Consider the following 16,078-nt stretch of genomic DNA (forward strand, 5'->3'; position numbering starts at 1 on the left):
TAAATATTCGATGCACTCTCAACTGTCAACAATTAAGAACCACAATACGACTACGTCGACGAGAGAAAAAATAGTTTAATTTAAAATTACAACTTTTAATACAAAAATAATTACAAGCTTAGCTACGTCGATAAAAACAACTCAATTTCAAGAACTTTGATACACCATACATCAAAATAACATTACAAAGCAAAGTTTGGACTTATTCAGATTCAGAAATGCCAGACTGCCTCTGGTTCTAATAAAAAAAAACTTTAGGCATAGCCTTGTCACAATTTCGTCATTGCTTTTCATCGCTGTACAATATTTATAAGGTCGTTTTGTTGTCTTGTTTGCCTGTACAAACCATTGAGACATCATCGTCTGCGAAATGTCGACCGTGTTATCTGTAGGATTTTAAAATACCGTTTACAGTTGCCACGGAAGAGTCGCGAACTCTTTTGACTATTTCGTTATTGTTCGGTAAATTAAAACATTCTCTGCAAACCGACCAATATCTTTCAGCACCACCGATGATTTCAACCTGGTAAAATGCGAAGCAATTAGATTAGTTTGACTGAAAATTTTCTCCAAAACCTAATCATTATATTCTCATTGGAGAGATATTTTGGTGGTCTGGGGCAGGTTGTATCAAGCCCGTTTAGCTTAAACAGTGGATAAGTTCAAAATAGAAAACAAGTCTGCCGTTTTATTCAACAAGCAAACTAAATGTTTTTCATCTTAAATAATACAAAGATACTATTTACAACTACATATTCAGTGCATAATATTCAAGTTGACTCTTCAAGTTGATATTCAAGTTGACCCGTTTAGCTTAAACGGTGGATAAGTCAAAACTAAATAACACTCTTACATCTCTCTTGAATGGGTCAACTTGAATATTATGCACTAAATATGTAGTTGTAAACAGTATCTTTGTATTAAGGTTAAAAACATTTAGTTTGCTTGTTGAATAAAACGATAGACTTGCTTTCTATTTTGAATTTATCCACCGTTTAAGCTAAACGGGCTTGACACAACCGGCCCCTGAATGTTTTTCTACAGTTCTAATCTAACACCACAGCTAGAAAAATTATCTTAAAGAACGAGTAGAACTGCCATATTTTGGTTGAAATATGAAAAATATAGCTGTGCCCAAATTTTTTTATACATTTAAAAAATGGTTACTTTGTAGCTAGAACCATTCACTACCTTTGTTTCACTTCCCAGTCTCATCGTGAAAGCAGCATCTTTGAAGCAATTCATGCACACAGCATTTAGTTTCACAACGTTTTCTGCAATGGGAATAAGTGACAGCACATTTCCAAAAGCCTAGAAAAAAAAAAGTGTTAGGATATATATTCAACAAACTACTTATATTTGCAATGGATTGTTCAACCAGTACCTGTCGTTGAAATGTTCCATCAAGCGCAGCAACAATGATAGTCTTGCCCTTGTTTGCAAGTTCTTCACAAAATTCAACTATGTCTGGAAACTGTTCAAAAAATGCTTTCTTAATAAGATAGGAGCTGTGTGACCTCATAGTTATAGATTGAATGTACAAATCAAGATTGGTTACATACAAACTGTCCTTCATCTATTCCAATTATATTATAATTCATTGCTTTCTTTTTTATATTCGACAGTTTATGACATGGGACTGCAGCCATTTTTTGCCTGTAATTAGAATGAAAGATTTTAGAATCAGAAACTAGCCATTTATACCAACCAACCTTCATACTGGATAGCTCTATCAGTTCTAAACTGTTCTTTCTAGAGGTCCAGTAAGGATCAACTCTTATTGATTCAGTGATACTACAGGAGGAAACCTAAACTAAACTAACTTTATTTATACAATAAACTTACTGGTCATGCGTTGACACCCTGTCTTCATCATAACGAACGTCTTTGTCATATTTTATCAGCAAACAGGAATGATTTGCAATCTGATATCTTTTGACACGTCTTACAAGCTCAGTACTAAATCACAGAGATCTTACTAAGCACCAAATATTGTTGGGTAACAAATGACAATCATGAAGACAAATAAGTATGAAATAGATAAGATCATAGTGCATTTTAGGACTGTTTACAGGGACAAAAATGATCAAAATAGATTAACAACTAAATACTTTTAAAGACCAAGTGTCTTCTTTCAAGTAGCTGAAAATTGTTTAAAATCAGTGAAAACTGGATGTATATTTTTCTATAGCACTTGAACTCCTCAAAGCAAAATTCTACGTATAAATATTTAAATGCTTTCATCTCGCTATCTTTGATATATTTTGCCTTTATTTTTTAAATTTCGATTCTGAAAAGGTCTTTTCAATTTCACATGATGCAAAGATTGTACCCATTATAGTAAATCACAAGACAGTATAATTCATATACGTATTAAACTTGGCTAGAATACCGCACAAAATATAATCTTTTACAATTAGATATACGTGCTTGTATTTCAAATTCAAAGACTTGCTTTGTACGTAACTTACGTTTTCCCAGAGAACATAGGACCAAATATAACCTGAAATACAAAAATGCGAAACTTGCAATCAATCAAATGTACAAATGTGTGAAATATGGCGCGATTTCGCACGCCTTAAATAATTTAGCGAAATCTCGCCTAAATATTGCATCAGCGAACCTGTATTTGTCCTTTGCACTGAGAGGCATGATGTAGAAGTCCCGGTATCGTCACACAAGCCATTCTACAAGATATTTAGGCGGTAAAATGGTGAATCTTCTTCTCTATAGAATGCTATGTGTCTTGTTCTTTGAATGGAATATATTTCAAATTTGGCGCGACTTGAGAACGCGAATCCTGAGATCCTGAGCTGACTTCCACTTGGGAAAACACGCTTCCCTCTTTACATTTCCGTGCCATTGATTGCGTTTACTTTTAGGTTATATTTTATAAAGCTTATGGTAGAAACGTGATTTATATCCATTCAACCCACTTCATAGGCTATAAAAAACCATAGTTTATTCATCATATACTTTACTTACCATGGCAAAGTCATGTCAAATTTGGGTCTCACTCCAGAAACATATGGAGCTCAATGGCCTAAAATATTTTTGAAGCTTCAACGTTAACTTAATCCTAATCTCATGTGTAAACTCTAAGCGACTACTAATCTTTTCCATGATTATTTTCATAACCCTTTATCTAACTCGCTAATTTAAGAACTTACACCAGGGGCCGGTTGTATCAAGCCTGTTTAGCTTAAACGGTGGATAAGTTCAAAATAGAAAGCAAGTCTATCGTTTTATTCTATGAAGATTACTCACAGAGATTTCTTCCCTTAAACTTAATCCAAGCTTTAATCCCGTCCCTGAGCTCTAATCTTATCAGCTAATTCTTTCCCTAATTATTTATTTCTCGACCTTGACCTTGTCAGCGGAGATATGGCGGGCTCAGAATGGAATGATTTTCAAGGGAAAACTAAAACATTTGTAGAAAAATTTCAGACTTTTCTCTTTCATTTTACTGCGTTGAAAATCATGGATAATATTTGATCGATACATCACAATGGCGGATAAGGTTTGTATTTTACTTAGGCTTCAATTTTAACACAAAAGCATGTCTTGTTTAGGCAAATGCAGACGGTTTCATTGCGATGCATAAGTGTTGGCCTTGGCATTTGAATAAAGAATTTTTCATTTGACAATCTTCTCAGAAATTCGACAACGTGGTTTTGTATTTGTAAAAGCTTTTGTTTGCCAAACAGGAGTGGCCTTGACTAACGAACACGTTTTTTTGATTTTGCTTTTAATTCTGTAACGTGTATTGTCTAGGTTAATACATTTCACTGCTACATTTTCGGTTTATCTACAACAATACAACAAATATATTTATGTTATGACTGGTTTCTATCGTGGAAAGTTATCTTTAGGGCTAAAATAAACATAGAAGTTTCCTTTGTGTTGAAGCCATTAATTGAGAACTCGCAAATGAAAAGGACTTTCATGCCTAATCATATCCTTAGGGGAATTCTTTCGTGTAAAAACCTGTCTTAAGAGTTAATCCAGCCTGTAAACGTTTGGCTTAAGTTTTCAGTGAGAAATTTTGATCAGCTTCGAAGCTGATGTTATCTGGCATTAGACCAAGTGAAATAATCATGCATTATTACACAAAGTACAATGCCAAATTAGGTGCATTTGCGGACAATCGCAGACTGCCAATCAGACTACCATGAATTTAAAGAAAAGCTTAAATGTATTGAAATTTGAGTGTGAATTAGAGTGTGATTCAGAAAAGAAATTGAAAATACATTAAGACTATTCTTATTGTTGGTGCTTACAAAGAACTTTTTTTAGAAGCAAAATACTTTCCTTGCAAGCTGAGATTTTTAGATCTAAAAGATCAACTGTATTAATAATCATTTTGTGGATTTTAATCTGGTGAGCTAGAATTAACCTAGAGGATTAGCATCACCTGACTGTTGGGGCCAGTCGTACAAAACCTATATTCATTAACCATAAAATCAACCCGAACTTCAGTACTTCTAGTCATCCACAAATTTGATGTGACTCTATCTCAAGGTCTGTTCACAAGAGATCCAATTTTGTCAAATCCAATTCACTTTTGATGTATGGAATGTAATGTGCTATTGATATGACTGTACTCGAATAACTTTATTTTATTATCTGCGGCTATACATTACAAGTCAACAGACAATAAAACATCTATCAGAAGTTAATTGGATCTGCCAAATCTGATTGTGTGAACACTGAACAGACCTTTATAGTTTGTCCTTTGAAACCATCCTCGAATGCAACATTTGTCCTATACAGTCTTCACTAGCCATTCTTGTCATGGTTATTTTGTTTATATTTCAAGCCTGTTGCTGAATCAGACCAAGCCAAACCAGCTCAACCACAAGCACAGCCGGCACCAGCAAAGAAGAAGAAACAGCCACAAGATTTTGTGTTTGGTAAAATACTTGGTGAAGGCTCGTACTCCACTGTAAGTCTTGGCATTTTTGGCAAAGCTTTTTTGTGTCATTGCCAGAATTGATGAAACCACCTGAAATTTCCTTAAACGGAATTGTTTGTCCAATTTGATAGGTTCAACTTGCCAGGGAAATCAGCACTGGAAAGGAATATGCAAGTATGAACTATGAAATTTGAAAGGCTCTGAATTATAAAGCACTGAATTATAAGTTATAAAGGTTTTGATCGTAATTTCTTGTGCATTTCTGCCAGAGATGGTGTAGTGTTGATTTTTCAAAGTTTTTATCGCATGCTATGAATCTATTCCACTATAATGAAAAAGATTGCAGATGATTTTTGCTTACGTTTTGCTTGAGATATTGACCCATAGTGCGCAGTAAGGATGCAGGTGACAAACTCAGTGTTAAATATTTACACTATGTGATTCGTCATTTTGTCCTATATAATTCTTATCCTGGCGTATGTGAACGTACAAACACACTACAAACGTGATACTTTAAATTCCGACCTGAACAATATGAATGAAAATTGTGCCAAAGGCCCTCTTTTGCATTCGTCAGAATGATAATTGCATACAACTTTTCGTGTAGTCTAAATAGGCCTTTAGAGAGGAAAATTTCCCTTACTGCCTACAGGGTGTGAAAGATCAATTTTTTTTCTATACACTGATATATATCTTTTCATAATGGATCATATTATTTTGTATGCCCTTCACTTTTCAAATGAATTACTTGTGGATGGTTTCTTTGGAAAATGGAATATTATTTTGCAGTGATAAAGATACATTGACGTTGCGAAAAATGCAACTTGGGTTGGCTTTGCTAGACTTAAAACAGAAGAATATTCAAGTCTGTAATACACCATTTATAAGAGCAAAGTTGGTTGAAAAATACTCGGCTAAAAATAAAAAATATCTTCCTAATAATGTTTCGCACGTATTTGCAAACTATTTCAACCCTGTTTATAATTGTTAGTTGTGCGTGAACCATTGAACTGTAAACAAACCTACAATGGTGTGAGCTGGTAAACGATAAACGAGTATATATTGTGAGTTGTGAAATGGTAAACGATAACGAATTACGTTCTTGAAGAATTACTCATGCATTAACAAAACCGCCATTATGACTATGCGTTTACATAGTGTTCGTCTTCTCATTTTTATTGTTTTTTTCAGTGAAAATTTTAGAAAAACGTCACATTATACGAGAAAAGAAAGTCCCCTACGTGTCGCGGGAGAAAGATGTTTTAAGTCGTTTGTCACATCCGTTTTTTGTTCAACTCTTTTTTACCTTCCAAGATAAAGAACGGCTTTGTATCCTTGCAAAACTATCACGCACGAAACAGCGAATGTAATTTTGTTAAAAGATGTGGTGCTTACGTTAGAACTTCGCTCGGATTGAGCAAAATATCACTCTTGTTTGTGCAACCTCATTTTGAGTTACTTTTTTTGCTGTTTGTCAAGGAAATTGTTAGGAAATTCGTATTTATATCGATCAAGAAACGTGATATGTTTATATTCCCTAAAATTGATTGTAAAATCTGGGGACTAAATCATGATTCATGAATGCAACTCGTATATAAATTATAAGGAAGTCCTTTCGCGGACAATATATAATATCTTTCTCTTTTCTTTAACTCAATATCTGCTGCAGATTACGGGCTAAGTTTAGCACGAAAAGGCGAACTTCTTCCATATATTAACAAGGTAAAACCAAAACCCATCTTCTGTCATTTTCATATAAACGAATGTGTCGATTTCAGCTGTCGATTTCATTTTCTCAATTTATTCCTTTCAGCTTGGTTCCTTCGATTTGAAATGTACACAGTTTTATTCAGCCGAGATTATATCGGCTTTACTACATTTACATGGTTTGGGCATTATTCATAGGTAGGAAAAGTTTATTGACTTCGTGCAGAATTTGCCTAAAGCATTACTTTCCATGTATAAGGCTCGTTCACATGATCCAACTTTGTCGGATCCAATTCACTTCTGACGTATGGAATGTAGTTTGTTACTGATAAAGCAATACAGCATTGGTTTTAGTTGATTTGCTGGCCGTATACTTTGCAAGTCAACAGATTATAAAACATCCATCAGAAGGGAATTGGATCCGACAAAATTGGATCGTGTGAACAGACGTTATAACTGACAAGTCAAAGCTATAGCAAACATGAAATATTTCCAAACCTCGCCTGGCAAATGGCAATGAGGCAGCGACATAAAAATTGCAACTTCCCTGTAATTCTGTTGCCCCTTGTCTAAGAAATTTGTGCAAACATACATTTCTTCCTCAAAAATCCAACGAAATCCAACACCGCAATTAGAAAGAGCATCTTAGAATGGGTAAAACTGCAAGATTTGCATGGCTATGAATTGCTGTTATCGTGTTGAATGTGTGTGAAATATCGCACACAAAGTTCACAACTTTTATATAATTATGTTTTCATGTATTGCATGCAAGCGTGATATTATAATAATCTTTTTTCAACCGAAGTTGTCATTTTAACGACACGTAACAGAAATATATTCATCGCAATAATATATTTCGGCATATTACAGCATTTTGCAACCAAACGTTTTACTCATTCTAAAATGCTCTTTCTAACTTGTGGGAGTGTGGTGTTTAAATTTCGTTCGTCTTTCCTCGATCAAAATTTAATCCACAGCCACATAGTTTCAGTCATTTATCAACTCTTTTTAATTCACGAAATCTTACAAAATCTCGATAAAATAAACGTAATGTGGTTCATCTTCAAGATTATATATCGTTTGTATCGTCATCTGTGCAAAAACCCATGAAATCTTATTTAAAAATTGGTTTCATTTCTAAATTATTCTGGCAAAAAGTGTAGACACAGCGTATTACAGACAAGAAATTGCTCTTCAACAACTGAATTTAGCCCCGTTTACATTTCTTATAGAGATCTGAAGCCGGAAAATATCTTACTCAGTGAAGACATGCATATTAAGATCACAGATTTTGGAACTGCGAAAATTCTTGGCAGTCCAGAGCAAAGTGGAGAAGGTATATATAATCAATTTAGTTCCACTTTTTATAGCCTAAACAAGGTCAAGGAATGGTGTTTCAGCGTCTTCAAACAACTTCACATCAAATGTGGTATATAACAACTGCCTAAAATAGGCAAAAGCACTTCTCGACTTTTCGACCTAAGGGCCTTCAAAGGTCAGTCAAGGACGAGTTAGCATATGAGAAGTATTTCTGTCTATTTTGGCTGTGTTATGTCTCATTTGATGCGAAGTTAATTTGAATTATGATGTTTCATTCTGGAAGGAATTTGTGGATATTTCACCACAGCTGGAGAAAGCATATTAAAATTAATACAATTGCAAAGTTAACATACGGAGAATGTGGGTTTTGCCTGTTTTGAAAAGTTTGCAAATTTTGTACATCGTCTCATCATTCTGTATTGCCTTTGATTGTTACTATCATTTTCGACCCAAATTTGGTAGGAATTCCTGTGTAAAACGCCACTTTCATAATTCAAAAACTTTGCGAGGCTATATTGGTGTATATTTTCCGCAATTCTAAAGTTTCACAGCTAAACTTTGCACTTTTATCAATTCCAGTGTGCTTTTTTGAAAACATAATCTAGTGTATTCGCAATGTACGTGCTTGAATGTTAAAACCAGCAATCCACAAAGTTAAAAGTAATAGCCAAATCGGGTTGGGATAAAATGCGGATCCGGACGGACGGACGGATAGGCGGACGGACGGACAAAAAGAATAAAATGCAAATTGCGGACAAAAAGAATAAAATGCGGATTGCGGACAAAAAGAATAAAATGCGGATTGCGGACGAAAAGAATAAAATGCGGACAAAAAGAATAAAATGCGGACAAAAAGAATAAAATGCGGATTGAGCTGTACAATGTAAATTAAGCTGATCTTCGTACAGTGTGATTAAATGTAAATTATAAGCATAATACAAAATATTCAACATTTAACCCCTCAAAATCAATAAACTAGAACTCAATATCAATTATATCTAGTCATTAAAGACACATTCAACAGTGAAATAACCATAAACTAAATAATTATATGTATACATTTGAAACTTGTATACACTTGAACTCCAAATTGACGTAGGAATACGATATGTTCTGGAATCAGTAGTGGCATAACCCATGATGGTATCGACAACATATTCGGATGAAAATACGGCTGTCTTAGACTTACACAGTTTTTGTTAACATGGAAATAACTACGCAAAATCTAGTTAAAAGCTTTATACAACCGGCCCCAGGCTTAGAAAAACAGTTGGTTTAACATACAGGGACATAAAGGCATTTTTCATCACAAAAAGGGCACTTTTGGTCCCTTAAAAAATTTTGGGGGACACAGGCCCTGGACCCCCTGTGCCTGATAATTTGATTAAAAATACGTAACTTTCTTGGGGTTGAGAATTTTCATCGCCAGCTGAAAGAGCAGTGCATTTTTGTTTGACAACCAAACGTCCTACATTAATATATAGCTCTCACGATCATTCACGCACTCGGTCGTTTTCTCGTGAGATGTGACGGTTACGCCAGTCTTCGTGATCTGCAATTTAGTATACTCCTTGTTCCTTTATCCGCATTTTATTCTTTTTGTCCGCATTTTATTCTTTTTGTCCGCATTTTATTCTTTTTGTCCGCATTTTATTCTTTTTGTCCGCATTTTATTCTTTTTGTCCGCATTTTATTCTTTTTGTCCGCATTTTATTCTTTTTGTCCGCATTTTATTCTTTTTGTCCGCAATCCGCATTTTATTCTTTTTGTCCGCAATCCGCATTTTATTCTTTTTGTCCGTCCGTCCGCCTATCCGTCCGTCCGTCCGGATCCGCATTTTATCCCAACCCTAGCCAAATCATTGAAATATTATGTTTTCAAAGATTTGTTGACAATGTTAACCGGGTGATCTCAAATGGCGGGAAAGGACTGGGGCTAGTTGTCAAATAAAAATCCATTTGAAACATCTTAATATCTCTTGAAATATACTTTATTTCCGTTTCAAATTTATGTCAGAGCTATAGTTCTTATAACTAAACATAACCACAAAATTTTAACTGGTTTCGTAAAGAATAACAAAATATATAATTGATTAAATACTGCAAAATGAAAAACAGTCCCAAGCTGCATTGACTTGTTTTGAAATTTGGGATAAAGCATAAAGTCAAAAGTATTAGCAAACCTTGAGCAATTAAATCATCTGGCATTTGTCATAAAATAAAGCTCGCCTTCTTTTTTCCTTTTGTAGCCGGACGAAATTCGTTTGTCGGGACAGCACAATATGTTTCTCCGGAATTACTTACGGACAAAAAAGCTTGCAAAAGGTACTGTTTTTATTTACGTAAATGTTTGTTGTTCATTTTTGTGTTTCTTTCAACTGGATTACAAGCTTGTAGATGGCTTGTTAGGTTCGGCGAAAAATTAAATGAAAAAGATTGTAAGACCAAACGGTTACGGAGAAAGGGGACTGACTCTATTGTCATGAACACACTGGATATGAATTTTTGGACGTGAATTTTTGCTGAGAAAAACTAATTTCGAATATTCTTAGCGTACTATCTTCCAGATATTTTACATTTTTCCTAAAAAGACCGAAAGATTAAGAATTCTGTAATTGGGTTCCATTGGTCTTAGTGACGCTTTGAATATTTCACCTACATCAACCAACAATGCTATCTTTTATTTTTAGCTCTGATCTATGGGCATTAGGGTGTATTATTTATCAACTACTATCAGGCTTGCCGCCGTTTAGAGCAAGGTAGATGAAAGATGGATGTGTTATTTAGTAATGTTGCATATCTTTTATACACGCCTAAAAACGCTCAGGTTGATGCAAGTTGATATAAACAGGATGAAGCAATGTTGTGCTGCCCACATTGTTCAGAGTTGTTATCAATATTGAACAATATTGTTGAAATTGAATCGGGTGAAACAATATTGTTCAATATTGATAACAACTCTGAACAATGTGGGCAGCACAACATTGCTTCATCCTGTTTATATCAACTTGCATCAACCTGAGTGTTTTTACGCGTGTATATGTATGTTGAAATCCATGTGTTGTCAGCGTACATTGTTTGTGATTTCTTTCCAGCAATGAATATCAAATATTTCAACGAATAATCAAACTAGAATACGAATTTCCAAATGGTTTTCCTGATTGTCCTAAGGGACTCGTGGAACGCCTTTTGGTACGTTTGAGACTTTGTGGTCATTTTCGTCTGTAGTATATAACATGGCGTTGGAGATCAATCTAGGAAGAACAGTTTAGAACTGATAAAGCTATCCAGTATAAATAAAGTTGGTTTAGTTTAGATTTCCTGCTGTAGTAACACTGGATCAATAAGAGATGATCCTTACTGGACCTCTTGGAAGAAAAGTTTAGAACTGATAGAGCTATCCAGTGTAAATAAAGTTAGTTTAGTTTAGGTTTCCTCCTGTAGTAACACTGGATCAATAAGAGATGATCCTTACTGGACCTCTAGGAAGAACAGTTTAGAACTGATTGAGCTATCCAGTATAAATAAAGTTAGTTTAGTTTAGGTTTCCTCCTGTAGTAACACTGGATCGATAAGAGATGATCCTTACTGGACCTCTAGGAAGAACAGTTTAGAACTGATAGAGCTATCCACTATAAATAAAGTTAGTTTAGTTTAGGTTTCCTTCTGTAGTAACACTGGATCAATAAGAGATGATCCTTACTGCAACTCTAGGAAGAACAGTCCAGAATGTCGTTTTTAGCGAAGTTAGTTTGTTTTGGTGAAAACAGGTCCTATTATTTTACCTGAATGAAAGGTGTTTTTTTTTCCAAAATAGGTTTTGGATCCGACAAAGCGACTCGGCTGCGATGAAATGGGAGGATTTCCTCCCTTACAAGCTGATCCATTCTATGAAGGTTAGAAATTTGGCGAGGCCTTTAACAGCAACCTACTCTCACGCTCTCTCAACTCATACCCAGGGTCTTTTACCTCCGCTCCCAACTCCCAAGCCGCGTGGGCCGTGGAGTGGAAGTAAAGACCCCGGGTACGAGTTTGTATCTCATTAAAAATTCTCTTTTCTGTAGGCATAAACTGGGAAAATCTTTCAAAAGAAACTCCCCCGCGCCTTCTTCCATACCTTCCCGCCACTTGTGCTGATGAACCAGGGTTTTGGGGGGAAAGCGAGGTACACTAATGGATGTCCTTCGACAGTTCAATCAACCAATCAGCATTTCCAATTTTTCGAAGTTTTCTTTTAAGACAGGCTTGCCATTTCTTCGTACGGCCATCTTTATTCATACGTTTCTCTCGTGCGTTTAGATCAACTCTCTGAACTCGACTGACAGTGACATTGACGTGGGTATTCTGGAGAATTTGGGGATAGTTGAAGAAGACGTGCCTGCCCCTTTGAAACGACAGGGTAACACCATGCTGTCGGAGGAGGAACGCGAAGCAAAGCTACGAAAGCAAAACGAAGAATCACCATGGTAATGATTATGCAATCTCCATCCAGTTATATTACAGTTCGGTCACTTCGAGGTGATCGAAGCGTCAGCACTTGGTCAGCGGACTTCATAATGACTTTCATTTGTATCATTTACAGGTCAGGTTTCGTTGGCAATAACCTTATTTTAAAAACTGGATTGGTTGACAAAAGAAAGGTAGAAAATAAGTATATATATATATATAATTATATAATTATATATATATATATATATAATTTCGTGGTGTCACAAGGGGTTATATAGTGTCACACAATGATATACGGCGTTCTATGGTGTTCACAAGGTTACACCGTGTTCCATGGTGTTACACACTATGACATGGTGGTACATATTGTTATTTGGTGTTGCATGGTGTTGGGCAATGTTACACGGTGATACATGGTATCACACAGTGTTATATAGTGTTTACACAATTTCAGACTTTTTAAGAAACCCAATCAACTATAGCCTTAAATAACTAAATTGTATTGTTGAGTTTTCTTAAACTAAATTGAATTGCTGGGACTAAATGTTGCAGTTAAAATAAGTGGCAGCATGTGTTAACACTATTTCCAACGACACATGTATGAAATATATTTCCGAAATCAGGCAACTTAGCCTATGATATTCTGAATACAGCTCTCATAAAAGGTACTACGGTATCCAAATTAGTAGAACCTTTTTCATTCTGGTGATTTGTGTATTTTTAGGGGTTGTTTGCCAGAAGAAGGCAGCTGATACTTACTGAAGGACCTCATCTCTACTACGTCGATACTAACGCTATGGTTTTGAAGGGAGAAATCCCATGGTACGTGTTACATCAAGTATAACAACAAAAGTGTTAAGATTTCCGCTATCCATGGACCGTAGGGAAGAGAGACTTGGAGTGGTTCCCCCCCCCTGACCCTTTTTTGTCAACCCTTTTAAAAGTAAAGTAGCTTTAAAGTGTCAGTACCTTGCAGATATTTTCCTGGTAGAAATTATTGCTTTTGCTTTAAAAGACCAATTTTGCATTAGTTGTGTTTGTTTCTAACACGCTCCGCGGGCCCAGTTATAATTACCCCTGTTGTGACGTGTTAAGGTGGTACAACACAAAAAGGCAAAATGCAAATGGCATATTTATAAAATTGAAAATATCGAAATATCTTTACGTACTTAATATGTGTTTTTTAGAGTCTAGTTCACAGCACTGACATCAGTGTGCCAAGTATGCTTTAGTCGTTTTAGAGCTTAGTTTTATGGTAGAACAGAGGCAGAGTTTTTGCCGCAATATACTCAAAATAACTTTGGTACGATTGCGCAAAAAATTCTTTCTTTTCGGACGTGTATCTAAACTCCGAAACGACTGCTGAAGCGAACTTAGCACGTGAATGTCTGTGCTGTGAACTGGAATTAGAACAATCATACATTTCTACTTCGACATATTTCAATATTTCTAATTTTATATAATGCAAATGATCTTTTTGTGGTGTACCATTTTAAAAGAATTTCGTAACGTTTTTTTTCAGGACGAAGGATTTAAAGGTAGAAGCTAAAAATTTTAGGATATTTTTTATTCATACGGTGAGGAAAGAGAATTTAAGCCCGTTTTCATTATTTTGCTCGATATGCCGCCATCTTGTTTATTATAGGGACTTTATAATAGCGAATGGTAATAAATCCATGTCCAGTAAAGCCTTGAGGCACAAATTTAATCCTTGATTTAGGTTCATGGTTGATTAGAATTAACACTAATCCTTAATATAATCCTAATCTAATCTCGAGGATTGTATTTGTGTATTTAGCATTTACTAAACATGAAATCCAGTATTAATAACCTTTATGGTTTAAATAACCCGCGTTTGGACGGTTTGCCATAAATTTTCTTAATTTTTTTAGCCAAATAGGACTTATTATCTCGAAGATCCGGAAGAGAATGCAGATGGTTGGGTTGATACTGTGGATGAGGTGCACAAAATGTATTTTGGAAGTCGTGACGACGCATCATGATTCCATGACGCTCATTTTTATCCCGACTAAAACCGAAATATTATTTTGATTCGTTCTCCCATTCGATCGTTCTCCCCCCCCCGTGTGTTTTACCGATGAGTCTCCGAGAGCAGGCGGTGGGTCTCGAACACTCTCACAAGCTACATTGCTATCATCATGAGAAAGTCTTTTTGCCAATTTTGGGTAAAAAAATCACCACAGAGTGGTGATTCGAACGGAATTTTGGTGGTTGCGTTCAAACGATTCCGGTACGACCGTCTTATAAACGGTTTAAAAAGAAAAGCTGATTGCTGACGTTTGTTTGACCGATTTTAATTTGTTGAATCGAAATCATTTCTGACATATGGATTATAGTCGGTATAGAAAGAAAAGCAGTGCCACATTTGCTTGAATAATTAATTGTTCGTTTCATGAACTGTAGAAGTCAGAAAACTGAAAAACATCTATCAGAAGTAAATTGGTTTCGGGGTAATTCGACTGTGGTCGTAATAATACCAGTGAACTCTAATACAACTGGAGCGACCACTCCAGGGGGTAGATTTCGAATCCAGTACCTTCTGTTTAGTCCTCCTGTTATGAGCAGAAATACTTAACACTGAACGATGAAGTTTCAGAAATTTAACTAAAAAGAAAATATTTAAAGGAAACTTTAAAAGTTATCGTCTATAATTTGAGAAATAGCAGCCTTGAAGTCTTCAAATTTCCACACAGAATAGAAATTTTTAATAGCTTCATTTGGATGATATACAACCCGACTTTGGGGTCCAGTATCTCAGTCTGAAAACTCGGAAAGAGTGATGTTGACTTTAGGCAAACGTGGTTATCGTCTACAGTTATCGTGTGCAAACAGTTAAAAACCGTGAATGGCTTTATGCAGTCAGAGTTTCGTACCGGCATCGAATGAACGTAGCCTTGGTCAATTTTTGAAATAGTTGTACATATTCATACAAATTTGTTTAGGTCGAAGAAATTTGCGTAATTTTAGTGAATTGTCAACAAATAAATTGTCGATTTAAGTATGTTTGTACAAATAGATACATTAAACATGCCCCTATGTACAAACAAGATATTAGCAAACAATTGTCATCGGTTATTCCATGGCTTATTGATTATCAAATGGCGTATTTTGATATATAGCTTTAGTTTTATATGCAGCTCAGCGTTAAAGTATTTCTTACGACACAAAAAGCTAAAATCCGATTGGTTTAAATTTCTTCCCTGAGTTAGCATTCCTGTTTACATATAGTTCCATGGGTTCCATCGATGAGTTTAATTTCATGATCATCACTAACTTTTTCTCAATGGCCAAGACTGTACCCAAGTTGAACCATCACCGTTTTTAGGGAAGAGTAAATATAATATCACTATCCACTGATCTATAAATGTCCAGTCAAGGGACTGCGGAGGAGTCAGGGACAAATCGGCCAAGGGCAAAAAATTTAATTTGCGGTTTACGAAGAAGTCAGGAAAAACCAATGGGAGTGGCTGAGTTTTACCCAGTTATGCTTCTGTCATAGTGAAATCAAAATATTTGGATGTTTCGTTTTCTTTCTGAAACTATTCCAGTGCTTCAAGGAAGTGAATGTACTTCCATTTCCTTGTATGTGATTAACTTTTTTATTTGCCCCTGATAATAAACCCCCCACTGTCTGTTTCACTCGAATTACTGATATCGAGCCAGCCTC

The 16,078-nt window shown here is 35.5% G+C and overlaps 2 protein-coding genes across 2 annotated transcripts; one reads left to right on the plus strand and one right to left on the minus strand.

The window, feature by feature from the left end:
* Window positions 1–17: 17 nt before the first annotated feature.
* LOC114519657 (thymidine kinase, cytosolic-like) lies at window positions 18–2,750 on the minus strand. Its single transcript, XM_028539827.1, has 7 exons — window positions 2,624–2,750; window positions 2,472–2,503; window positions 1,846–1,959; window positions 1,563–1,656; window positions 1,385–1,474; window positions 1,192–1,311; window positions 18–523 (listed from the first exon to the last, which is right to left on the minus strand). The coding sequence occupies exons 1-7, from the start codon at window positions 2,684–2,686 to the stop codon at window positions 383–385; spliced, it is 654 nt and encodes a 217-aa protein (XP_028395628.1). The 5' UTR covers window positions 2,687–2,750; the 3' UTR covers window positions 18–382.
* Window positions 2,751–3,388: 638 nt separating this feature from the next.
* Window positions 3,389–15,412, plus strand: LOC114519485 (3-phosphoinositide-dependent protein kinase 1-like). The gene is made up of 17 exons (XM_028539625.1): window positions 3,389–3,520; window positions 4,820–4,945; window positions 5,047–5,089; window positions 6,107–6,244; window positions 6,585–6,637; window positions 6,729–6,820; window positions 7,855–7,958; window positions 10,191–10,266; window positions 10,632–10,700; window positions 11,037–11,133; window positions 11,759–11,837; window positions 12,006–12,106; window positions 12,241–12,407; window positions 12,524–12,581; window positions 13,115–13,212; window positions 13,913–13,967; window positions 14,283–15,412. The coding sequence occupies exons 1-17, from the start codon at window positions 3,509–3,511 to the stop codon at window positions 14,391–14,393; spliced, it is 1,479 nt and encodes a 492-aa protein (XP_028395426.1). The 5' UTR covers window positions 3,389–3,508; the 3' UTR covers window positions 14,394–15,412.
* Window positions 15,413–16,078: the final 666 nt, after the last annotated feature.

Source organism: Dendronephthya gigantea, unplaced genomic scaffold (genome assembly GCF_004324835.1).
Source record: "Dendronephthya gigantea isolate DGI-Jeju-01 unplaced genomic scaffold, DenGig_1.0 000013F, whole genome shotgun sequence".
Classification (NCBI taxonomy): Eukaryota; Metazoa; Cnidaria; class Anthozoa; order Malacalcyonacea; family Nephtheidae; genus Dendronephthya; species Dendronephthya gigantea.

Excerpts from the sequence above, each read along its gene's own strand:
- LOC114519657 (XM_028539827.1), bottom strand. The coding sequence starts at position 2,686 with ATGGCTTGTGTGACGATACCGGGACTTCTACATCATGCCTCTCAGTGC. Across the intron at positions 2,504-2,623 it reads AGTGCAAAGGACAAATACAG|GTTATATTTGGTCCTATGTT; the intron begins GTTCGCTGATGC and ends TTTGTATTTCAG. Across the intron at positions 1,657-1,845 it reads AGGGTGTCAACGCATGACCA|GCAAAAAATGGCTGCAGTCC; the intron begins GTAAGTTTATTG and ends TTCTAATTACAG.
- LOC114519485 (XM_028539625.1), top strand. Across the intron at positions 4,946-5,046 it reads GTGAAGGCTCGTACTCCACT|GTTCAACTTGCCAGGGAAAT; the intron begins GTAAGTCTTGGC and ends CCAATTTGATAG. Across the intron at positions 6,821-7,854 it reads GGTTTGGGCATTATTCATAG|AGATCTGAAGCCGGAAAATA; the intron begins GTAGGAAAAGTT and ends CATTTCTTATAG.